This window comes from Nelumbo lutea, chromosome 5, assembly GCF_056320005.1.
Source record: "Nelumbo lutea isolate HS-2025 chromosome 5, American lotus-T2T, whole genome shotgun sequence".
Taxonomy (NCBI): Eukaryota; Viridiplantae; Streptophyta; class Magnoliopsida; order Proteales; family Nelumbonaceae; genus Nelumbo; species Nelumbo lutea.
In genome coordinates, this window is record NC_142688.1 from 51,593,364 (window position 1) to 51,620,745 (window position 27,382).

Here is a 27,382-nt window from a genome sequence, read left to right on the forward strand (position 1 = left end):
ATCACATGGATGCGAGCAAAGTGCACCTCTAAAGTATCTCATTGCACTGTACACACGTATGCACACGTGTACATGTGTATTGCGTGGTAGCAAGCCTCCATACTCTCATTTTATAGTTCTAAGGACTGTAAATAAGTCCTTATTTAAAAACTCAAAACATGTTTAGTAATTTTACAATGTGGACAAATAGAAAACTGATTTTAGTATTAAAAAAAACTATTTTTCAAGATATATGTATAGGTGTGTTTTCAATGTAATTAATTAATCAAACCCCATTAGATTTAATATCTAATGAGATTAAAATCCAACAGAATCTATTAATATTGTAAAATGAATTCAAGTTTATTTCTTTTTTGTAGGACCTACCAATGTAGGCCATTGCCAATTGACCATTAAATTATTATTTACTCCAAGCAGAAATTTGTAAGATGTGTTTGAAACTCCTGTTTTTGTTTGGTATCTACATTTCAAATTATTCTAGTTTGTACACATGACAATCCTTTGGGTCCGGATGTAGTAGGCACATTAGGCAAGCACAATGAGTGAACACGTAATAGTTGTGTGATACATGTCCCAGTTAATGCGCCTTTCATCCAAATATTTTTGCTCTATTAGATAGAAATTATCCATTATTTTATTATTTTCATCAAAATAATTAAAAATAAAAACAATGAAAAAGAAAAACCTAAACGTGTTGGGAGTTGGGACTCATTTACGTTTTCCTTTTTGATTGTGCTTACCTAACGTGCCTACTACATCCAGACCCCAATCCTTCATACCAATAAATATGGTAACTATTGTGTAATAAAAACCACAAGATCCATGCAACTTCATTCGTCCTTCTCATAGGTGGAAGGAAGGGTTTAGATTCTTGTGAGGCAACAACAACAATAATAATAATAGTAACAATGCTTTATTATTTGAATACTATCAATACAAATTCCAAACAAAAAAGGTTTATGTGCTTTTTCACTAAAATGTATAAAAAAAGAAATAGCACTAAAACAACCCCCAAGAGATTCAATTAGGAAGCCATACTCTCGTCATCAACAAGTTTCCGGTCACTTTATCCATTAAAAAAACCAAATCTGGAAAAAAAGCACTTTACTAGTTTAGTCGTCAAAAAAAAAAAAAAAAAAAACTCCTAAATACAGAGAGAGAGAGAGACAAGACTGAGAGAGAGAGAGAGAGTAGATGCAAGAAAAAAAAAAAAAAAAAACTAGGCACTCTACGGTCATTCTTGGTCATTTGATAAGTCACCGGTTGCCTCCATTGTTGAACCTGTTGTTGCAATGGTTCCCTTACGTGAGTGGAGAAGACAAGAGGATTTACTCCATTCCTATGGGAAATATGGGCATTTTGAAATTTTTAGGGATAGATTTGTTCAAATAATATGAATAAGCACTTATTCAATAAGACAATAAGTACTTAAAACAAGTAGCTCTAAGGTTGCTTAATTATTAAGTACTTATTTTTGAAATAAGCACTTATTTCTAACTTATTTTCCAAACAGGAATAAGTGCTTATTTTTCACTTATTGTGTGGCATCAAATTATTTTATGTATTTATTTAAATTTGAATAAATACTTATTTAAGTGAAATCAAACAATACCTAAATATAATATATAAAATTTATATATGAAAATCAATAAATTATAAATAGTATAAGATAATCACATTCAGATTTTAATTGGCTCAAACGAAGCTAAATCCAAATCCAATCCAATTACTAATTAAATACAAATTACAAAATATGAATCTAATTTAACTACATAAATGTACATATCATCGAAACATAAAATAATAGGATCGAATGTTAGGTCAAATTGCAAATTTTCGGATATCATTAACATATCTATTATCAATGGAGTTCTATATCAACGGAAGACCAAGATTGGCTTTGCTGTATTTGATTTCACATTGTTACATCTAGATGCATGCTACCTATCTATACTACTTATAAAAGTGCCAATGAGGAGGTATTGGCTTCTGGAATTTTTCTTTACTGAAATACCCTTCATCTTGAATTTAATTCATCTCCATTGAAAGGGCAGATAATTTAACTAAAAGAATACTATTAAGTACATTTAATTACCTCTCATTAAGCCTCACATTTAAATCATTAAATAAATCACATTCTCTCTCATTGAATCCAACATTTATACTTTTGTTTATCATCATTAAATTCCACTAATAAATCCATACACAATAATTATTAATAGAATGAACTCTTATATTTTTAAACTAAACATAGAAATGAAATCATATTTTTCATCTAGGTGGTGGGTAAGTAGTTCAACCATTTGGGTCAAATGGATAATTCCATGATATCATAAATAAATAATACAAATTTAGAAATATAAAAAGCACTTTTGTTAATCATCATTAAATTTCACTAATAAATCCATACACAATGATTATTAATAGAACGAAATTTTATATTTTTAAAATAAACCTAGAAATGAAATCATATTTTCCATCTAGATTGTGGGGGGTAAGTACTTCAACCATTTGTGTCAAATGGATAATTTCATGATGTCATAAATGAATAATACAAATTTAGAAATATAAAAATATAGAAAAAAGAAATTTTGAAAAAAATAACACGTTTCTATTATTATATATTTGTAATATTAAAAAATAATTATAGTAAAATAGACATAATTTTATTAATGATGGGCATCAAATATACAACTTAAAACCAATGGGAAATTGAACCATTTTCCTATCTAGGGGTGGGTTAATGATTCAATCTTTCGGGTCAAATCGGTTAATCAATGATGTATAATTAAAAGTAAATTTTTTTAAATAGAATAGTATAAAAAACATGAAACAATTTTGGGCACATCTATAATATTATATACTAATAATATAAACCAAAATAAGTATGATAAATAATAATTATTTTATCAATGATATAAATGAAATGCATAATTTAAAACCACTTTGAAAATGAAACCATTTCCATATATAGATGGTAAGTAGGTCAATGATCTAACATTCTGGGTCAAATGGGTCAATCTATGATGTCATAGCTAACGAATATTAAATATATACATATATACATATATACATACATACATACATATATACATACACACATACATACACACACACATACATACACACACACACACACATATATATATAAAAATCCAATCTGATCTAAAGATTAGAATGGATCTCAAAAATATTGATTTTAATCCAAATTCGATCAAGATGTCAAATATTCGAATATGATACAATCTGATTTATTTTTTTTAAAGTAATAAAATATTAAAAGAAAACAGAAAATATAATAGTTAAAATAAAAAACAAAAAATATAAGTATTTTTTCAACTATTTCCATCACATAAAAAGCTTACAAATATGTAATATAAATAACATATTTTTAAATAAATAATAAACAACATATATATTATATATAAATAATATAAATACTATATATAAATAATTGATTTGACCACAACATTAAAAACCAATATTCAAACAATATATTAGAATTGCATTTCCTCTTATAAGTAATTTTTATTATCTCATAAATTAAATAATAAAAAATATAGAATTTTTATAAATTTTATAAAAAAAATTGAACATACATATTCTTCATATTAAACAAAAATGTGTTTGAAAAAATGAGAGTTATTATTAGTAAAGATAGAAATGGATAAAATACAAAGAAAAAAATGAATTAATGTCTTAATCATAGTCCTTTTTCCTGGTTAAATAAGTTAATGATTCAAGCATTAAGGTCCTTTGGTTACTAATTATTATTATCATCATCATTTGATAATGCCACGTTCGAAATTAAATGCGAAAATAAGATTTATTTATATTGATGATGAAAATGTAATACATGACTTAAAATAAATCGAAAAGAAAAAATGGTTTTTCCATTCAATTGGTGGGTTAGTGGTTCAACTATCCATGTCAAATGGATCAACACATGATGTATTATTAACAAATAAAATACATAAAGTTCTAGAAAATGTAGAAATTTGTAGATAATTTTGGGTACATTCTATAATATTATATAGTCATCATATAAAAAAGTGTATTAATGAGATTTATTTTCATTAATAATAGAAATGGAATAAAAATTAAGATAAAAAATAAAGAGCATTAATGTCTAACACATGTCCCCACTAACCATATCAAATGGTCCAATATTTAATTATATAGGCCATTGTAGGCAAGTGGTTTGGTAGGGATGAAAACAAATCAGATTGGATTTGAACCAGGGTATATTTGAATTCGATTTGATCCGAAGGTCTGATCGGATCTCATAAATATTGATTCAAATCTAAATCCGACCAAGATGTTGGATATCCGAATCTAATACGATCCGGTTTAACTTAAAAAAATAATAAATTATTAAAAGTAAAAGAAACTATAATAATCAAAAAAAGAAAAAAATAATTATTTTTTGCAACTATTTTCATCATATAAGAAGTTTACAAAAATGCAATATAAATAACATATTTATAAATAAATAATAAATAACATATATATTATATATAAATGATATATATATATATATATATATATCATTTATTTGACTACAATATTAAAAACCAAAATTCAAACAATATATTGGAATTGCATTTTCTCTTGGTAAATAACTAATTTTTATATCTTATAAATTAAATAATAATTATTAATAATAAATAAAAAATATATATATTTTATAAATTTTATAAAAAAATTGAGCATGCATTAATATTATATATTCTTCATATCAAAACAAAAATATGTTTGAAAAATAAGAATTATTGTTAGTAAAGATAGAAATGACTAAAATACAAAAAAAAAAAAACAAATTAATGTCTTAATCGTAGTCCATTTTCCTAGTTAAATAGGTTAGTGGTTCAACCAGTAAGGTCATTTGGTTGCTGACTATTATCATCATTATCATTTGATATTACCACGTGCGACGCACGTCTGGTTCTACTAGTCACTAGAAATATGCCGAAAGAATTCGACTTACAGACCACAGGCAATGGAGTAGTATAAGATAAACAAATTATACCTTATCAAAGCAACTTAAATAATCGGTAAAGATATTGCAGTTAAAACAAGAAAATAGTGAGAATGGTGAAACACCAGATCAACTTCGGTTTGTTACCTCTTTGACTGATCACTCTGGGCAGTTAATTTTCTTATTTATGTTTCTTACACAGGAATGGTTCCATCTTCCATAGGTAAGGAATGCCATGTTTATTCATGATTAGTTATTGGTTATTGGCGGGATTCACAAATTGCAAATATTCATTCTGTTTTCTTTACTCATCTATGATAAACTATAAATGTTAAATCAATGTATTGAAATTCATATAAGATTGTTTTACACTTTAATCTTTTTACGGTACAAAGTAAAATGTTTTCTTTTATCAGCAAGAAGGAAGGACAAATGTTATGCTACCCAACTAATTGAAGGAAATGGTAGATTTAATGACAAGTTCTCGGAAAATATCAAGTTGGGTGAATCCGGATCTTCCTACGTCGTCATCTCAATCATGGGTCCTCAGAGTAGCGGTATGGATTTTCTCTCTCTCTATATATTTACTTTTATGATTCACGCAAGGAATATTATTTTATTACAATCAAGCGTGTGTTACATAAAGCTGAACTTGTGTTGATATAAAAATTTCTTTTATTTTAAAAATAAATTCATTCATATTGATAAACAAGAAGTTAACAAACATCTGCAACTACTGAGACGCATTTACGACTTGCCAATTAACTATGGGCTCATCATTTCAACTACTGAAATAAAACATAGGGAGAAAGACGGTTAGCCCGGGTCAGAATTTTCAGACTCAAAGTACAGTTGGATAAGTGTCAGCTTTGAATTGATATAATTTATGGGCAGATATTAGTGTATAAAATGAGATATTTATATATCTGCAGGAGAATTCAGAAATCTACATTGAGTCTGTTCTTACTTTTCCGTAAAATATATCATGCGGTTAAATGTTTTTTAGAATTTATTTTAATTATTGGTTTGTTCATGCTTCATTGGCGTTGCAGAGTCCCTCAACTTTAATCGGTCAAACCTATCACCTTTGTTTCATATTTGAATGACTTGATATATGGTTTATGGTGGACAAGTTATTTGGAAACAAGAAATTTTAAAATATGTAAGATTAAACTAAAATGTATAATAATAATAATAATAATAATATGAGTGCAAATCAGAGTTTATTTAGGATTGGAGATCAAGATATAGTTTAATGTAATCTTTTTGACATCTTGATTCGATAATTCATAACAAGGGAGAGATTGAAATAGATGCCATCCATTGAATTATAACAGGATATTTAAAAGGGAATGATGTATCTAGAGCTTTATGTGATAGGTGAATACCACTTAAATTAAAAGAAAAATTATATAAAATAGTTGTAAGATCAATTGTGTTGTATGGAATAGAGTGTTTGGGAGGTTAAAAAATAATATATCAAAAAATAAGTGTGGTAAAAATGAATATGCTGAATTGGATGAGTGAAAAAGCTAAAAAATTAGAATGAGAAATCAAGTAATTTGAAGGAATCTAATTTAACTAAAAAATGTAGATATAAGGGTGTTCATTACTGGTAGGGCTGTCAATTGGACTGGATTTGGTCCAATCCGGTCCAGTCCAATGTGGGTCCATTATAGATGGATCAGGTCCAATCCAGTCCAATGAATATTTTGGGCTATTTTTGACTGGTCCAATTCAATACCTCGACCATCCAATTTGCTCAAATTCATTTTGCTTTAGATTGGTTTTAACCCAACCCGGTCCATTGACACCTATATTCTTATCTTATATAAATAGACCAGATATTGACTTAATCCAATCCAATATAAATTTATTATGAATAGACCAGATCCAATCCAATCTAATAAATATTTTGGACCAAATTGATCCAACCCATTATATCTTGATCCATTCAATTCGTCCAAATTAGTTTTGAACTGGACGGTGTCCAATCCAAAACCGGTCCATTGACACCCTTTCGGTAGGTAAGGGTGTTCGGTAAGTTTCCTTTAAACCTTAAATATTTGGTAAATTAATTTAAAAGTCTAATTTAGCTGGACTTAAACGTAAAGTAGATTAAGGCTTATCTAATTTAGAAAGTAGCATTCAAAATGCTTCCTTATCTATTGCAGGAAACTTAAAAGTTCGGTCAGATTAATTTAAAAAAAATATCCTTTTGACCTTGAAATATTAATATTGTCCTTTTAAATCCTTGATGTACAAGAAGTGCAATTAAGCCCCATAAGCTGGATTTCAAGCGTGAATTCATGCGGGTTCACATTGAGCCTCAAATAAGTTGAATTTGAATAATTGAAGTTCAAATCTCCATTAGAGAATTCACTTTCACGACATATAAGAAAACACAGGGTTAGTTAAACTTTTAAAAGCAACCTACTATATATCTCACCATTTTTTTTTGGTGGAAATACGAGAAGCTACACAAGAAGGAGGTAGCTCGGCCCCAAACTATATATCTTACCATACAACAGGAATCACTTTCCCACATCTATCTATCTACATCTATACTCTATTATAAAGTGTGATTAGCTCCCACGTCAGCAGCCCTCTCTTTCTCTCATTCTCCCTTCTCTCTTTTCTCTTTATAAATCTCTCTCCTTTCTCCCTTACATTTTCCTAGCCCTTCCATGTGGCCACGTGGCAGCACTCTCTTCTTCGCTAGAATCCTACTCCAATTCTCCAAATCTCTCTCTCGTGTTTCTAATCACTTAGCTAATCCTGTTCTAAAATTTCTCTTAAATTATCTCTCCCACCTAAATTTCTTCCTAAAACACCTCTTCATAATCTATATTGCCCCATGGCAGCCCTCTCTTCTTCACTAGAATTCCACTCCAACTCTCTCTCTCTCTCTCTCTCTCTCTCTCTCTCTCATGTTGCCAATTGGCTCAACCCTCCATTAAAATTTCTCCTAAACAATCTCTCCCATATAAAATTCCTCCTAAAACACCTTTTAATCTATACTAGCAGGGACTCATGCGATGCACGAGAAAATCAGAAAGATTTAATAATTTTATTTTTTATTTAATATTGATTTATAAAAAATAATTATTGTTAATTAAATGTGAATAAATATTTTTTAATAAATTTAGTTTTATTAATAATTTGTAGTAATTTTAATAATTTTTATTATTTTTAAATAAAATTTTGATTAAGTTTAAATAAATAAAAATAATTATAAAAACTAACATTTTTATTAATTTCACTAATAATTAACAATTATATAGGAATAACAATGGGGTGGATTCAGGGCAAGGCACCCCATCCCTTTCCCTACCCCGTAGTCAAGACACTCTACCCCATCCCCGCCCCGTCCCCAGTGTCACGTGGGTTTAGGGCAAGGTAACCACTCCTCAATGTTGGGCGAGTTCAAGGCAAAGGCACCCCACTCATCATCAAGGATGGAGAATCATCGAATTTCTCTACCCTGTCCCTAGTATTGGTCGAGTTCAAGTAGAGGTGTAAATTGGGTCGTGTTGGGTCGGCACGACACGACCCGCATGTGGCTCGTACAAAGTGTGAGGTGAAACATTGAAAAAACAAAAAGGACAAAAACGGTTGTTTGGATTGGTGGTCGACTACCCAAGTTAGCACTTCGCTAACCAAATAAATGGTTTTTGGACAAGAAACAGTTTTGAGGTGAAACATTGTCTAGTTTCCAATTTTTTCGGTCTAACCATCTGTTTTGATCCAGTTTTGAAAATACTGTCCTCGTCTACCCAATAATCAATTTGATGATAGAAATGATCAAAATGATATATTGAGTATCAACCACATGGTAGATTTCTAAAAGTACACAAAATTGTCTTTAATATTCAAAACTGTAATTTTATGAAAATTTTGGAAAATTTATTGTACTTGTGTAATTTTGAAAATTTATTCAAATTTTTATTAAATAATTTATTTTCTTTTCAAATGGTTTACTTACACAATTATACTAATTTATCTTATAATTTCTAATATAAACTATCCAATAATTTCCTTTTTCCAACTTAATCATTTGTGTAATTACTTTTTCAAATTATAGTTTTGCATTTCCCATAGTCTTTTATCTTTAATAATTTTCAACAATTTGCAATGAAAATTACATAATTTTTCATTGGATTTCCAATATCTATCAAATGTAAAATTTTTTTCTGAAATTTCCAAAATATTCTAATAATTTTCAATAATTATTTAATGCATTTTAAAGAAACTTTCAAATACTTTATATCTTTTGATTTCAAAAATGTTATTTTATGAAAATGTAGTTTTATGTAAATTTTTGAAAAAATTATTACATTTGTGTAACTATGGGGATTTATTAAAAACTTTTTTAAATTGTTATTAAATAAATATTTTTATTTGGTAGTTACTAACAAAATTGCACTAATTATTCTTATATTTTTCAATATAAATTAATTAATAATTTTATTTTCTAACATTATAATATTTTGTTCCACCATTTGTATTTGGTTATTAATTATAATAATAACAATAACTAAAATTTTATAAATTCTGATAATTGTTAAATATAATTCTCAATTTTATAGGAATTAGTTAAAGAGTTTTCAATTTTTACAAATGTTGTTAATGAGTTAATTAATAACAATATTTATTAATTTTTGGTAATTTACTAACCGTATTTATTAACTTTTGGTAATAACACTATTTAATACTCATTGATTATGGATGGGATTAAATATCAACCATTCTTAACTATTTATTAATTAATATGAATATTTTAAATAAAGGAGAGTGGATATAGATTGGGGGGATGGATTTTAGGAATTGATTAGGGAGTGGGACAACATCATACTTTCCTATTGGTTTAAATGAGATACCTTAAGAGAGAGATTATATGAATATTTTTAGGTAATTGGGTGATATAGCTTAATGGGAGTGGTGGGAAGGGGAGAGGAGAGAAAGTAGAATGCAGGGTGGGGATAATGGAGCAAGGAGAGGCATGGTGATGGGACACGTGCGATGCATGGGCTTTGTTTTATATTTTAACTTTTAACAAACAATCCGATCAAACTCAACCCGAGTTGGTTGGTTTTCTAGTATTTTAGATCGACTTTGGTTTAATATATATAGATATTAATATTTTATATTTTAAATTTAATTTTTTAATACAGGAAAGTAGTTTCCATATTTCTTAGTCTAAAATATTTTATAGCATAGATTTAATTTTTGTAATTTATTTTTTAATAATATCATTGTAATTTATGAAATTTGAAGTTAATTTTTAAGTTTAATTCTTTTGAACAAATAAACTAAACCGAAAATAGACCCAAATCGATACAACCCGAGTTGGTGGGTTTTTACTAATGGCCAATCGGTTTTGAGTGACAAACTGCGGATTTGGCCAGATCGATTTGATGGCAAAACAATTTGCAACTGAACTGAACCAATCATTGAAACAACTTCCTCCAAACCCCCTTCCTAATAACAAACCTAATATGTATGAATAGCCCAGAGATAGAGATCTTGTTATAAGATGTCAATAAGAGCTAATAGGGAATGGAGAAACTTCCGTTAGGAGATGGGCGACATCTCATATAGGAGTCGAAGGAAGAATGAGTTGGGGGGGGGGTAAGGGAGTGAGTGACAGCATCTCACATAGGAGTCGAAGGAAGAATGAGATGGCACCAATATTTTTCATGCTCTAAGCTGCCTCAATTTTTGTGCCATGGCTACAATTTTGTATCCAAATACTTACATCTTATTCATTCTCTCTCATTTTTACCTATAATAAGAATAAAAAGAATGAGAGCTATGGCGGTGAAAACATGGTAAACCGAGTTCCAAGAGTGTTCCCTATGCCCTTCAAGGGCATCCAGCACAATATGGTGCTAGAACTTCGACAAATCTGACCCACTACCTGTAACCCATAGCAATCTGTTAAAATTTGGAGAGCATCTTTCTAAACCCACGTTGTGCCCTTTGAATCGACTTCGAGCCTATAGCTCGTCTCCACATCTGATTAGCCCAAGATTCAATTTCCTTGAGACTTGGATGTCATTCCGAGTGTTATTGGAGGAAGCCCAACATAGTTTTTTTTTTTGTACAGGTTGAGCTTGAGATTTTATGCTTTAGGTTGAGCCTATCCTATAGAATTTAGGCCTAATTTAAACTCAATTTTTGCTTTAGTTGAGGTTTCAAAGCTAATTTAGACAGTGGGTTGGGACTCGCATTATGTATGTGTATAACATATATATTTATGTATATTACATATATATACTATCACATACACTCTAAAACACATACATATTTATGTATGTGTATGTATAACATATATATTTATGTATATTACTAGAAGGAAGATTTTATACAATCAAAAGAAAGAGAAACTCACAACAATGCACAAAAATATACATATACATACATGTTATGCATTTTATTTTATTATTTTTTACTTATATATCTACATGTATACATGTATAAATTATTTATCTATACACTTATTAATGACATATGTGCGTATTTTCATTCTATTCTATCCAGAAATTGGGGCTACAAAAATTAGTAAAAGAAGAATTATATTCAGAAAGTCTTTTAAATCCAACCAACTTGCTTGAACCCAGTCCGAGATGAATTGGGTTGAACTTGGGTTGGTAAACTTGGGCTTAACCTCTGGTTTCGCTAGGCCTAGCCCAAGATTTGAGAAATAAGGTTGGTCCTGAGTTGACCCTCAACCAAACCCAACCTACCCAAGTTGCATTCTTTTTTTTTTTTCTTTTTTCCTCTCCTTGTTTTTGGTAGATACCCAAGTTGCACTCACTTCACAATAACAAATAGTTGCTTCACATCCGAAAATCTTAATCGATCAATGGTCACCATGATTGCACCAAACCATAAAAGGACAAAAAGTTTACATTGCTCAATGAATTGACAAATACCCCTTTGTTTCGTTCAAATAAATAAAAAAAAAAAATCCAAAAGTATGAAAAAGCCTCTAAAAATCCCTTGTTTTTCACTTTTTCTTCTTTTCCTATCATTCAAAAACTTGAAAGCCCCATCACCATTGCCACTAGATCGCATCTACCACCCACCACCACGAGGCCACCGCATCGCCACTGTTCTCTTTCTCTCTCTCCTCTTTTTCATCTTCTTCTCCTCCTCCTCTTCCTCCTCTGGTCTTCTATGTCTCACCTCACTACCCATCTTCATCACCACCTACGAGCTTCAACTCGTCTCTCATTCTCTCCCTCCTCCTCCTCCTCCTCCTCCTCCTTATTCTTCTTAATTTTCTATCCTATTATTGTGTCTGCATCGCCAAATCCACCGTTTAACCAACCAAGCTTGGAATGTCCATGACAAGTGAAGTGGCTACCAGTTTGAACTAAGAAAATACTTGAGAAAAATAGAGAGAACTACTGGTACGAGGGGAATTGACTTCAGTGTGTATTTGATCATTGAAGTTAATGATATTTATAGACTCTATTAGAGAGTTTAGATTACATATGGAAACATACAAGATAGCAACAAATATCAACGGAAGATTAGATAGATTACAGAAGGGATCATGTTTATTCTGATCTAGTCATATCCTTATCTATCTCAGAATCCAGATTAGATCTGGATCGATTACGCTTATCTCCAATACTACTTTGGGGTTCTATGTCTCACTGGTTGCAGTGTAAAGAGGTTACTTTTCCATTCATGGAGGCCACCTGGGTATCTCACTAAAGTTAGCGGCTGCAACACCATTTTTTCACCCATTATTCTCTGTTTTGTGTTTTTTTTAATCTTAATGGAATGGGTAACGTGGGTCCCTCAGGAATTGGAGGAATACTTAGAGACAAGGATGCGACTATTTGTGTTTTGTTCCTTGGTCCAATTAAGCAGGGTGGTTCAACCAGAGCAGAATTTCTAGCAGCTCTAGGTGGGATGGAAAAAGCCAAGGAAATAGGAATCAATAAGTCGATCATTGAAGGTGATTTGAAAATTGTAGTGGGATGGCTGAAAAAAGGAGTGACTTGGCAACTGAGAAATGAGTACGTTCCGATGCTTTAATTTAGACCTAATAATATCATAATTTTAGTTTTCATGACCATAGAGAACTCTTTTAACAAAGCAATGCAGGGATTCTTTTAACAAAGCAATGGGTTTAGTATAAGAGTTTTAATTAAAATAGGATTTTTGGAGATATCTAAAATTAACTTTTAGTAGGGAACCCAATGCTACTTTTTCTTGGATTAGAATGTCTGCAAATGAGATGGCTGACACATTAAGCCAAGCAGGGTGGTCAATAGGCAGCAATTGTTTTGGCCATTATTGTAGTCTTTTTTTGTGGCCTTGATTGATATCTTGTAATATATTGTAATCCTGTTTTTTGATTTCTCTCTAATTATTAATAAAGTTAATTTTCCTTGCTGATAAAAAAAAAGAAAAGAAAATTAGTAAGATTCTTAATTTAAACTATGTTAGAGGCATAAAGGGCTTACGATGAATTGAACTGGCACCTAAGCCAAAAACATGTTTCTATGCTACTATGGTACAGGCTATTATAAATTATTACCTCTCTGTGTCAATAGCTTGCTTTATGAATATTCATACATATTCCTTTTTCTAAAATGCATGATTTTTAAGTTTTTTTTTCAAACCATGATTTTGTTTAGGTAAGAGCACACTTTTGAACCACTTATTTGGGACCAGTTTTAAAGAAATGAGGGCTGAAAAGGGAAGGTGAGATCTTATATTGTATTTTATTTTCAACTCGAATAAACTTTCAGCATAAAAATGAATGTTATTTAAATAAAATTTACATCTATTTTTTAGGTCTCAAACTACTAAAGGCATTTGGTTGGCAAAATGTACAAATACTGAACCTTATGCGCTTGTTGCGGACTTGGAGGGCAATGATGGAAGAGAAAGAGGAGAGGTTCTCCCTTAACTTTTAAATTACACATTGACATATCCATCCCCTTTTGTGAACCTATTCATTTGAAACTCAAATACTTTTTCTTGTTAGTAAATTATCTTTCACTTTTCTACCTTACCTAAGGTCTGTTATATCATTTTATTTTTAATTATCATAGAATTTCTTTTAGGCTCAATTTGGGAAGAGTGCAAATACAATTATGTTCAGTGGAAAACCTTGCATTTGTATTCTATATATTTATATTTGCACTCTTCCAAACTAAGCAACAACTAAAATTTAATACAGATTTTTTTTATTTAGTTAACAACTATGATTAAATAAAAATGATTTTATGCATTAATTCATTATAATTTTTCTTTCTATTAATAATTTTTTGTAAAATGACTGTTTATGTCCATGAGGATTGCAACCTTACTATACTCTTTTCCGGTCACTAAAATATATATCATTTTAAAATAAGTACATATTATGATATGTTACAATACTTTCCTTAATGTGATAAAGTGAGAAGAAAAGAGAAGTTCTTAAGGGAAGGAAAAAAGAAATCTCACTAGTACATGTAGGTAAAGGAAAGTCCTCTCTATAAATACTTCCTATTTATGTCTTCTGTTATCTATCCTTCTTCCTCTCTCTTTTGTTTCTACTATTAATAAAGGAAATGGGGGGAAAGAAACATAGTGAAAATGAGGCTGAAGGTAAATAATGCTGAGGAGCCAGAACCTAAACTTACGATATGAAAGGAGAAGGGGGTAAGAGAAGGAGGAAGACGAATGAAGTTGAAAAAGTTATTAATGATGTGGAAGGGGATAAGGAATTTAGTCCAGTTTGATGCAAGCAGTGCTTCCTTTTAAGTAATTTTCCTTAATCAAAAATACCCAGAATGCATCCAATAGTTGTTCCTCTTGTGCTTTTGTGCTTCGGTCACTGTCGAATCCCAAGTTCCAACTACGGACACCCTGAATTTGTTTTTGCATTGGATTTGAATTAATTTTTGTATTAATCCCAACTGGGCTTTCCTTAAGGATAGGAATGGCCATTTCCAGCCTATCCCTTTCAATTCCAAAGGAAATTGGTTAGATGAATCATCAAATTGGAGTTCTATACCCAATTCTTCTTCTTCCAAGACTTTGTAAGCCTTAGAAGAATTGATACTGCTAATACTTGGAGGTACATACTCGTCATTGTCTTATTCTTGGCGTAGATCTTCCCAATCACTGTCTGCATCTGAATCATCATATACTTCCCTGGAAAAATTAGGGTTTGGTTTGTTTGGGATGATAGAATTGTCACTTGAAACAGGCTTCCACATAAGATTAGCAGCAATACTATGAAAATGGTGGGAGTTCCTTTTTCGAGCCTAAATCTAGTTCTTAGGCTCAATTTAGAAAGAGTGCAAATACAAATGTATACAATACAAAAACATACAAAATAATACAAAATGTAAGATTTTACATTCTACATATTTGAATTTATACTCCTTCCGGCGGTTGGACAATGATAGACCACATTTCCCATCTCCTAACAAACAATGACCAACCTTTACCCGATCACTGAAAGAGTCACATGACCTATTGGGTGGCAGTCTACCCCTTACCATAGTACTGCCTTTTCAAATGGCTTGAGGGACACGTTTCCTTGACCTGCTACCACTTCAGCAAAGAATTTAATTGGGGTCCTTTGATCAAATTTGAATGGCTCAAATTGTTTAGCTTGTTTAGAAGCCTGTTCCCTACTTTTGAAAGAGGAAACAGTTGAGTTTCCTTTGACCATTTGTCTAAATTTTTAAAACTATGCTAATGGAACAGTGTATTCAAGCATAACAAATGCAGAACTCATAAAGAAAAATGGAAGAGAAATGGAGAGACCAGGTTTATGTGGTTCAGCATTATGGCCTATGTCCACAGATGTTTAAGAATAAGAAATCCACTATAAAAGCTTCTAATAGAATTATAATAACTCTCCTTAGGCCTTTCTTGCTTTCACATTCATGTCTTTTTTCCCTCTTGTCTTCTCTTTTTCTCTCTCTTTTTCTCAAAAGAGAAAAGACAACAGAAAGGAAAACCTAATAGATACCACCCTTGGATCTTAGTTATTTCCAATGGCTGAGATTACAAGACATAACACAACTTACATTTATAAGATCTTCCAAAAATACCCTTGATGAAACTCTATAAACCCAACACTCTCCACTTTGGCTTGTAATTGAAGTAAAGTAAAGAGTCCTTCATGTCAAGTAATCTACTTATGCATTCATAGATCACCAGTGAACTCACACCTCAAAATCCATGAGGTGCCACTCTTGCTCCATTGGAGCATCTCCTCTTATCTCATATCTGAGAAAAACAGCCCAACTCCTAAACTTGTTTGTAGTGATAGGCTTGGTAAGAATTTCATCTATATCTTCATGTGTTATCACCTTATCCAAGTGTACTTTGTCATTTGAAACTATCTCTCGAATCCAATGAAGTTTCATATCTATGTGCTTTGTCTTTCATTGTGCACTTGCTAGGTGAATTGCGTTTTGACTATCACATAACAAAGTTGATTTGTCTTGTTGCAAATCTAATTTATTAGCAAAACCTATTAACCAAATAGTCTCTTTAGCACCCTCAACTACTGCCATATACTCAGCCTCAGCGGTGGACAAGGCAACAATAGGATATAACATTACCTTCCAACTAATGGGACCTCCCATTAGAAGAAATATATATCCAACCATTGAATGATGGCTATCTAAGTCTCCAGCATAATCAGCATCAACAAAGCCAACCAAATGATTTCTATAAGACCTTTTGTCAAGCAATAGACCCACATTAGTAGTACCTCTTAGATATCAAAATATCCATTTTACTACATGCCAGTGTTGTTTCCCTAGATTCTCCATATACCTACTTACCTACTCATAACACTAACTATTGAGCAATATTAAGCCTAGTGCATACCATTGCATACATAAGGCCCCCAACCATACTACTATATGGTATGCATGACATATACTCTTTATCTTCATCAGTTCTTAGTGACAATTCTGTTGACAACTTGAAATGTTGTGCAAGTGGTGCCTAAACTCGTTTAGCAATTGACATACTAAGCCTTTCCAAGATCTTTAGGATATACTTCCTTTCAGAAACCCATAACTTGCCTATGTTCCTATTTCTAATAATTTCCATCCCAAGAATCTTCTTGGCCCTTCCAAGATCCTTCATATCAAATTTAGCATCAAGCTTGGTCTTCAATTCCAAGACATTCTCCACACTTTTACCAGCTACAATCATATCATTAACATATAACAACAGAATAATAGGTGAACCATATTTTAGAATTTTGTAGTAAACACAACAAGCATAAGAACTTCATTTGTAACCTGAATTAATCATACAAGCATCAAACTACTTAAACCACTACCTAGGTGATTGCTTTAAACCATAAAGTGATCTTTTTATTTTGCACACTAGACCCTCCTTTTCCAAGCAATTTAAAGCCTTCTAGTTGCTCTATATAGATGTCTTCCTCCAACTCACCATGAAGGAAGGTTGTTTTAGCATCAAGTTGTTCAGGCTCTAAGTCAAGTTTAGCTACCATGGATAAACACAGTGCGAATAAATAAGTATTTCACTACTGGAGAGAAAATCTCATTATAATCCACACCCTCCTTCTGACTGTATCCATTTGCTAATAATCTACCTTTGTACTTCACTTCTTCATTATTAGTTGTTCCTTCCTTGTGGAATACCCACTTGCAACCTATCACCTTTATATTTTTAGGTGGTTATCCAAGTCCCAAGTATGATTTCTATTAAGCGACTCCATTTCTTCTTGCATTGCACTTAGCCACTTATCTCTATCATCTTGGTTGAGTGCATCCTTATAATCATAAGGGTCACCATCACCACATATGAGAGCAAATGCCACCATGTCTTCAAATCTTTATCTCATAGGTTGTTTGATAGACCTTCTTTATTTATCCCTAACTAATTGGTAGTCAGCCTTTTCTTGCTCCACTTGCTTATCTTGACTTTCTTCTAGGCCAAATGATCCCTCTAATGATGAATGTGGTAAACTATTGCTCTCATCATTAGAGGAAACATCATTAGATGTAGGCTTATGTACCTATTCTACAACTAGATTTTCATCTTCCTTGCTGAATTTTTTCACCATGGACCATTCATCAAAAACCACATCTCTACTATATATGACACGTTGTACCATTGGATCCCATAACTTGTACCCCTTAATTCCCTTCTCATACCCAATGATGATACAATGTTTAGATTTATCTTCCAACATGGATCTTTCCCCTTCGTGTACATGAACATATGCAGGACATCCAAAAACTCTCAACATGCTATAGTCAACTGTTTTTCCAATCTAAAGCTCTTAAGAAATTTTGCATCCAATTGCTGAATTTGGTGATTTATACACTAAATAGTAGACTGTATTTATGGGCTTCTATTCAAAATGCTTTAGGTAATCTAACATGCAATCTCATACACTATTCATTCTCTCTGCCACTCCATTTTGTTGGGGTGCTTTTGGAGTTGAAAAATGCCTTCTGATTCCATGGCTTTTGCAGAATTTTAGGGACTCCCATTCCTTGTATTCCATCCCATTATCAGTCCTTAAGCATTTTACCTTTTTTCCTATTTGTAATTCCACTTCAGCCTTCCATTCTTTAAATTTAGCAAATACCTCTAATTTGTGCTTCAAGAAATACACACAAACCTTCCTGGAGTAATCATCAATGAAAGTTACAAAATAATGAACTCCACCCTTAGATTGGACAGGGCTGGACCCCACACATTAGAGTGAACATACTCCAAGACTTCTTTGGATGTATGTTGTTTTATCTTGAAAAGCACTCTATATTGCTTTCCATGCACACAATACTTATAGAATTTTAATTTACAAGTCTTTACTCCACTTAGTACCTTCATCTTGCGGAGTTCTAGCAAGCCCTTCTCACTCATATGGCCTAGTCTCATGTGCCACAAATCTGTATCATCTATATCTGCATAAACCAGAGTAGTAATTGTAGCTCCACCTGTCATTATATTCCCTTCTAGATTATAGAGATTGCCTTCTCTTCTTCCTTTCATTATAGTCATGGATCCTCTCTTAACTTTAAGAGCACCATCTATCCCTATAAATAAACAACCATTTGCTTCAAGTGTACCTAAGGAGATAAGATTTTTCTTCAAAGTCGGGACATGTTTAACACCACTAACTGTTGTTACACATCAATCAAACATTTGTATTTTAATGGTACTAGTCTCCATAGTTTTGCAAGTTGCATAATTTCCCATGAGAACAACACCACCAACACGTGGTTCATAGTTGTTAAATTAGTCCTTATGTGGACACATCTGATGGGAGCATACAAAGCTAAGTAACAAAGTTTCTACAAACTCCCTTTCCTTATCAAAAACCACAAGTACTTCTCCATCTTGTTCTACTACAACATTTGCTCACTCCTCCATGCGGAGTCCATAAAATTGTTTTTGTAAAAATAGTACATTTGTCATTGACTTCGACATGTATAAGGATTCCAGCTTCTTTCAAATTTCTGTTGCTGTCTTCAAGCCCAATACATGATAGATAACTTCATCTGTCAAATAGTTTTGAATTGTTCCAACTGCTTTCCTGTCAATTATTTTCTAGGTTGCATTTGTCAAGTCTTCTAGCTTATTCTCTTTTACATCCAAAGCTACTAAAATATCATGTCCTACAAGAAAATCCTCCTATATTATTTGCCACAAGATGAAATTTTCCTTTCCATCAAATCTTTCTACTTGATATCAAATAGTAGAAGAGCTTCCCTTTGAGCTCACGGTGTGTTCTCTCAATATGTATGCTCAGATTTAGTAAAACAGCCCCAAACACATCCTTTTAAAACAACCCAGGAATTTAACAAACACTTGGAGTGTTAAAAGAATATCGTAACATCTGCGATGTAAACTTTATGGGTTTAGAGTTACTAGAAGTGCTTGAAACCTGCAGAAAACTACTCCACCTTCTTAACAATGAACCCAAAACCACTAATTGCATAACTCACAAATTAATAGAGCTGCCAACTCCCCTTCATGATTCAATAATACATACACCAAGACATTCCATAGCAATAAAGGAAACCAATAACTCTGATACTAGATCTAAATGTTTAAAATTATGCTAATGGAACAGTGTATTTAAACATAACAAACACACAAGAGCAGAAAACTGACATGTAGAACTTATAAAGAAAAATGGAAGAGAGATGGAGAGAGCACACCAGGTTTACGTGATTCAGCACTATGGCCTATGTCCACGGATGTTCAAGAACAAGAAATCCACTATAGAAGCTTTTTATAGAGTTATAATAGCTCTCCTTCCACCACCCTTCTTACTTTCATGTTCATGTCCTTTTTCCCTCTTGTTTTCTCTTTTTCTCTCTCTTTTCCTCAAAAGACAAAAGATAATAGAAAGGAAAACCTAATAGATACCGGTCCTTGGATCTTAGTTATCTCCAATGGCTAAGATTACAATACATAAAAAAATTTACATTTATAAGATTTTCGAAAGATAACCTTGATGAAACCCCATAAACCCAACATTTCAAAATTAACTCTAAATCGTTCTCCAATTCTCCATGTGTCTCATCAAGTGCCATGTCATTCTCTTCTCTACCTTCAGTGCCTCCATTAACAATTGAGCTTTCTAAGACAAGTGGGGGTGGCAAATGAGTGGGTTGGGTAAGAGTTGAATACCAACTGACCCACCAACACATCATGATCCATCATCAATTCTTCTTAAAGGGTCATAACCCACCTTAACCCACCCATATTGATCCACTTGACCTACCCATATTGACCCACCCACCCTCACCCATACTAACCCACCTATAAATATAGAAATAGGTCAGGTCAACCTGTACACCCAAAAAAACAACTTTTGAGAGAAAAAACTCTCTTGAGTCTACCACATGCTATAAACGGGTTACGCTGACTAGTATACCCAAAAATAACATTTTTGAGAGAATCATCTCTCAAGGCCACCACATGACAAAAATGAGTCGGCCAACCTGTTTGCTCAAAAGTAACATTTTTTAAAAAGTAATCTCTACCAAGTCTACCATGTGGAAAAAACGGGTCGAGTCAACCTATAGACCCAAAAATACAAAAGTTATGTAGAATAATACTAAAAACTTCATAGAAAATGCAAAAATTTTGCAAAAATTTTGCAAAAATTACTAGAAAAATGTTGAAAATGCAAAAACGTCAGAAATATTGCAGAAAATTTAGAAAAAATACCAGAAAATTTGCAAAAAATATAAAAAAAAAAACAGAAATTGCATAACTTTTTAGAAAATACTAGAAATTTGCAGAAATGTATGAAACCACTAGAAAAATTTAGAAATTTGTAGAAAAATTGTAGGAAATTCAGACAAATATAGAAAAACAATTGAAAATTGCAAAATAATGCGGAAAATACCAAAAATTGCAGAAAGTGCAAAAAGTGAATAGTTTCTATAGAAGAATTGAAAAAAAATGTAGGAAATACTGGAAATGAATGAAAACACCAGAATAATGCATAAATTATGTAGAGAAATACCAAAAAATTATAGAAATGCAGAAGAATACTAGAGATTTGTAGAAAATACAGATTACAAAAAATACAAAAAATACCAAACAATTGCAAAAAATGTAGAAAAATACCAAAAAATTAAAAAAATAATGCAGCAAATACAATATAGTTTCATAAAAATACTAAAAACCTACAAAGTATAACATAAAATATCAAAAATTGCAAAAAACAACATGCCAAAAAATACCAGAGAACTTTGGAAAATGCAAAAAAATACTAGAAATTTGCAAAAAATGCAGAAAAACCAAAAAGTATAAAAATTCATAAAATAGCAAACTATTGCAGAAATGCAAAAGAATGTGTAACTTTTATGGAAAAAAATCAGAGAAATGCAAAAAAACCAAAAAAAAATAGAAAATGCATGAAAACACACCATAAAAACATGGAAAAAATGGTAGGAGGAGGGCTCATCCTTTACTTAGAAACCTTTGACCTGAATAGAGACTTTTGAATTACTTATGCCAATGGTTAAAGTATCAGTATTGAGAATTGTGTATTATATTAGATAACACAGATATGGATACAATTTGGAAATGCATAGATGCCGATAAAAAAATATGGAAGCATATGAATATACTAGGGAAATAAATACAAATTTTATAAATATGTTAATAGAACTAAGTTTATGATCAAAATCATCACAAAATCGTATATAAATTAATACATAAAAAATATAAATTTTAATGATATATAAAAAAATATATTACAATTAGTATACTAGGATGTGTAGCTAACATATAATTTTATTTATAATGGATCAATCAAGAGTCTGCAACACTAAATATATGCACTTATTATATTTTAATTATTATATTCATTATCATTTTATTTTACTATTTTAATTTTTGAAAATTAAAAAAATATCAACTCATATTAAAATCTGAATTAAAAATTATAAAAATATAATCTTAACTTGGAGTGTATCAAATTTGGTAAAATTTCTACAATACATATCATATACAAATTCAAAGTTTTTAATTACTAAAACAATTATTCCATTACTAATATTTTTATTTCTATAAATTTTATGAATTAAAAATCATTTTTTGAAATAAATGTAGATTAGAGCATTTGATAGATTCAATTTAATAATATATTCTTCAATACTTTTGTTTATAATATTTTTATATTTTGTAAATAATAAATATTTTGTTATTACTTATTAATGTAAATTAAAATATTAGTTAATAATTTACAAAATATATACAAATTTTAAGATTTATATCAAGTGCGGTTATATAAATTTTAATTATTAAAATATTTATTCTATTATTAATATTCAATTTGTATAACTACTTTTGATATTAAAAATCATCTTTATATATAAATGTAGATTTGATAGATTATTTATTCTATTAATTTATAAAATATTATTATTATTACTATTTTTTAATTTTTAGTTAGAATTGTTAAATATAAATGTCTTTTGTTTAAATTGCATGTGAACACAAAATCTTATAAAATCATTTGTATGTCACTTTAATCATAAAATTGCATTTGGCTTGGTGACTTGAAATGGAAGGAGAATTTTAATTAAGTAGGTGGACTCAAGTTTGTGTCTCCTTAAACACATTATTATTGTGAGACTTGGAGAAATGGTCAACCCAACCCTTGACCCGCTCGACCCAATCCATCCTGACCTTAATGGGTACCTCGACCCAACCCACCCTAACCCTTTTTCACTGATCCTAATAGGTTGCTCAACCCATATTGATCCCCCAATAGAATGGGTCAAATGGTTTGGGCTCAAGATTGACAGCCCTAGCAACAAGAGAAGCCAAACGTTTTATGTGGTATTGTCAATAATCACCTCGAATAATCCACAAATACCTTTAGACTTAAACCCCCACAAATCTAAGAGACACCACTCTAATTTCCAAAGTGTTAAGTCTTCAACAGAGCCCCGACAGGAGACAACTATTTGCAATCTTCTTGAAAGCTTCGACCAACCAAACATTGGAATGGAAGCCTTATGACCTTCATTGCCGTAGCTTTTGAGTGGTTTGGCGTATTTACGCTGGGATTCCTACTTCCTATAACCAATAAACCTTCTTCAGTTTGGATTGACAAAGCATGGATTGGCAAAGCATGGATCTCCTCTTTTGTGTTTGCCATTTCGAGAAAGGCTTTGCTGCGTTGAAAAGGCTTTTCCGACAAATGGTTTATTCAAACAACCCAAATTGGGTGTAATTTGCTTTGGGGGCAATATTTCAAATGAGATTTCCATATGCTAACCAACCAAAAAGTAGGGGTATTCACATTAAATGTCAAACCGATCAAATCAGCCCGATTCAGTCTGAGTTGGTCGGTTTTTAAAAACCATAAGTCGGTTTCAGTTTTTATAAAAAATAAACCGACAACTCGTTTCGGTTTCGGTAATTATTAATTACTGTATATATTTAAGTAATTATTAATTAGTCCCTACCCTATATGTTAAATGTTGAATTATTTTATTTGTGTTTTGTTTGAACTTTGAAAAAAAATTGGTTATTTATGTTAAAAACTAAAAACGTAAAACCAATACAAATATACTACAATGGTACAATATTTAATTAAGTTTTGTATAAATTTAAATATATATTGACAAAAATATAAGTTTTGCATAAAAAACTAATCGATTTTAATATATACTTTGATTTTGCATAAAAACTAAAAAGAAATAAAGTTAAATATAAATAGATATTTAGAAATAAATATTCTAGTTTAAAATATATATATAAAAACTGACTAAACCGGTAAACCAACCCAAACTGACCTTTCATGTTTGGGTCGGTTTTGATTTAGGGTTAGTTGGTTTTAATTTAATTAATAAATAAACTGACTAGGTCGGGCTGGTTGAAGAAAACGACTCAAACCGACCCAACCCAACTTATGAAAACCCTACCAAAAAGTGGGTCAATGTGGTATTGTAGAAGTGTCTATCCAAAATAAAAAATTTAAATTTGGCAATGGAAATAGAGTAAGAATATCAAGGATCAATTTGACATTCGTATTGAAGACATAAATTTTGATGATTACTAATATTACTCATCAAAGTACGAAACTCAGCTTGAAAATCATATTGGTAATTTGAAAATGGAAATATTGGGCAAAAGGTTAACTTGTACAGTCCATTCTTGATGGTGAGCATCTTTTCTTTTAAAGCCTAACAAGACAATTTCCATTCAAAGATTCTCAGAATACCCCATTGAGCACCGGGAGAGAAAACTCATGAATCCTTTGGCCTCTTCACACAACGTCAAAGACTGAGGCTTAGTTTGAAAGGAATATAGATACAAATATGTACAGCACAAATACATACAGAAATTTTTATATAAAATACAAAGTTTTGTGCTCTACATATTTGTATTTGTACTCCTTTCAAACTGAACCTGAATGTTGTGTTTCATTGCAGTGCGCACTACAAGAAATATGACCTTTAGCTACGGACAAAACCATGGCTAAAGGTAAAAAAAAAATGTAGCTATTGACCTATAGTTAGGTTTAGTTATGGATAGAAAACCATAGCCTATGTTTGCGTGGCTATAGCCTATAGCTATGGTTCGACTAATCCGTGGTTATAACCCATTTATAGTTTTGGTATATGTCTGTAGCTAAAGGGTGAATGCAAACCATTTGAACCTTTAGCCATGGGCTGAACCTTAGCTAAAAGATACATATAGCTACAGTTTTTAAATTGTCCATAGTTATACATCCAAATCTATAACCACGAACTTTTATAAAACCATAACTATAATTTCTATTTATAGCTACGGTTTGCTACAAAACCGTAGCTAAATGTACTAACCTATAACCACAGTTTTTTTTGCTATATTTCCCAACTCGTTAAAATGATCATCATTGTTTTATGGAAAAAATGGCAGGGTAAGGTGCATTCATTACTTTAAAACACAAGTAGGAAAAAAGTTACCCAAGACCAATTCATTAGTTCTTGGGTTAGACTAGTTTGGTATGGTTTTGGCTTTTTTTTTGAGTAAATAGGGCTAGGTGTATGGTCAAATTAATTAAGGGTTGGATCATGGTTTAACAATAATCTAACTAGCCAGTCTCGTCCAACTTTCTAAACATTTGTTAGTGCTACACAAATAAAAAAAAGTTAAAAATTACACTTTAAGCCAAACAAATTGGTAAAGTGGTTGAAATAATTTATTAAATAAATTAGTTACTATTTAATTAATAAAATAATAAATAATAATTATTTATCTATATTGTATAACTATTACTTTATTAATAAATTATTTATGATTTTAAATAATTTAGTTTAATTGTCAATATTATTTTCATTCATATGTAATTAATTAATTTACTATTAGTGGTTTTCATTTTTAGTTTATTATTTTCTATTAGTTATTAATTTACTTAAATAATTAAATTAATTTTTGATGATCAGCTTTAATTAATCAAATAATAATTAATACTTATTTATTTCTATTTTAGAAATTATTCTTTTTATTAATGCACTTATGAAATTATTAAGAATTTATTTTCTAGTTTAATTATTATTAAATAGAAATCATTAATTATTGTTGTTATGCAATAGCAATGAGCTAATAATTTGTTAATTATTAATTATATTCATTTACTTCAATAAGTTCTTAATTATTAAATTACTATAAAAGTAATGAATATATAATAAATATTTTAAATGAATATTATACTATTATTATTTATGAGCTAGGAATAAAATGGTTGTAGCTAAAGATTATTAACTTCGTAATTATAGCCATGGAATTTTAGTTATCCGTGGCTATAGTGATAAATAGCTATTTAGCCACGAACAGAATAACTTTTAACCACACCCAAATTGTTCGTAGCTAAAGCTCAGTTTCTGATTTTGTAACTTCTAACCACGGATACATTATAACCGTGGTTATAAATATCTTTTAGCTACGGACTGAATAACTTTTAACCACAGACATTGTCAGTAGCTAAAAATCAACTTTTAACCATGGACGAATTGTCCGTAGCTAAAACTCAACTTCTGCTTTTTGTAACTTATAACCACGGATACATTATAACTATGGCTATAAATATCTTTTAGCTGTGGAGAGAATACCTTTATCCATGGACAAATTGTCCATAGCTAAAGCTCAACTTCTGCTTTTGTAACTTATAACCACGGATTCATTATAACTGTGGCTATAAATATCTTTTAACCACGAACAAAGTAACTTTTAACCACAGACATTGTCCGTAGCTAAAGCTCAACTTTTTGCCATGGACATTAAATTGTCCGTAGTTATATCCTATGTTTTAGGTATGGTTTTTTTTACTGTAGCTATAGCCACATTTTCCTATAGTGGCAATTTTATTTGCCCTAGTACAAAGGTATAGGAGTGCAAATGAAAAAAATGTAAATTTTGGTTTAATTTTGTTTTTGGTTTTACTTTATTCTGCTTTAGATCTTATTTTACTTCATTTTTAATGCAACAAAATAAAGTAATAAGGTAAAACTTGAGACAAAAGTAAATCAAAACTTGTAGCCAAGTCATTTGAACTATCATAGTTTTGCATCAGTGCAAATGAATTTGCACAGCAACCAAACACAACTGAAGTAAAAAAAGTCTCCAAGGCTCCAACAAAAAATGTTAGAGTGAAAAAGTCTCCCATAACAACAGAAATTGATCACCGATCCAAAGCAATTGAGGTTAAAAAGAGAATGATTTCCAAAGCCACCCCATCCTTGGTAATGCAATGATTAAATTTCATAAATGACCTGGGGTTAAGGTGAGGCCAAAGGTCATCCAAGGTGATGTTCAGTAGTGTGTAAATATCATGGATGGGACCATTTTGGTCTTGTCCACAATAAGATATGGTGCTCTATCATGTGTGGATAGCATGGACAGGGACAGGTTACACCC

At 30.9% G+C, this 27,382-nt stretch overlaps 1 protein-coding gene across 1 annotated transcript in view; it reads left to right on the plus strand.

Moving 5' to 3' along the window:
• Window positions 1–27,382, plus strand: part of LOC148852376 (protein ROOT HAIR DEFECTIVE 3 homolog 1-like) — a 91,116-nt gene that overhangs the window by 11,564 nt on the left and 52,170 nt on the right. The window contains exons 2-5 of the mRNA XM_088945786.1: window positions 5,181–5,201; window positions 5,395–5,535; window positions 13,639–13,705; window positions 13,799–13,901. Coding sequence (XP_088801912.1) covers window positions 5,181–5,201; window positions 5,395–5,535; window positions 13,639–13,705; window positions 13,799–13,901 — 332 coding nt within the window. The remainder of the gene's footprint in view (window positions 1–5,180; window positions 5,202–5,394; window positions 5,536–13,638; window positions 13,706–13,798; window positions 13,902–27,382) is intronic.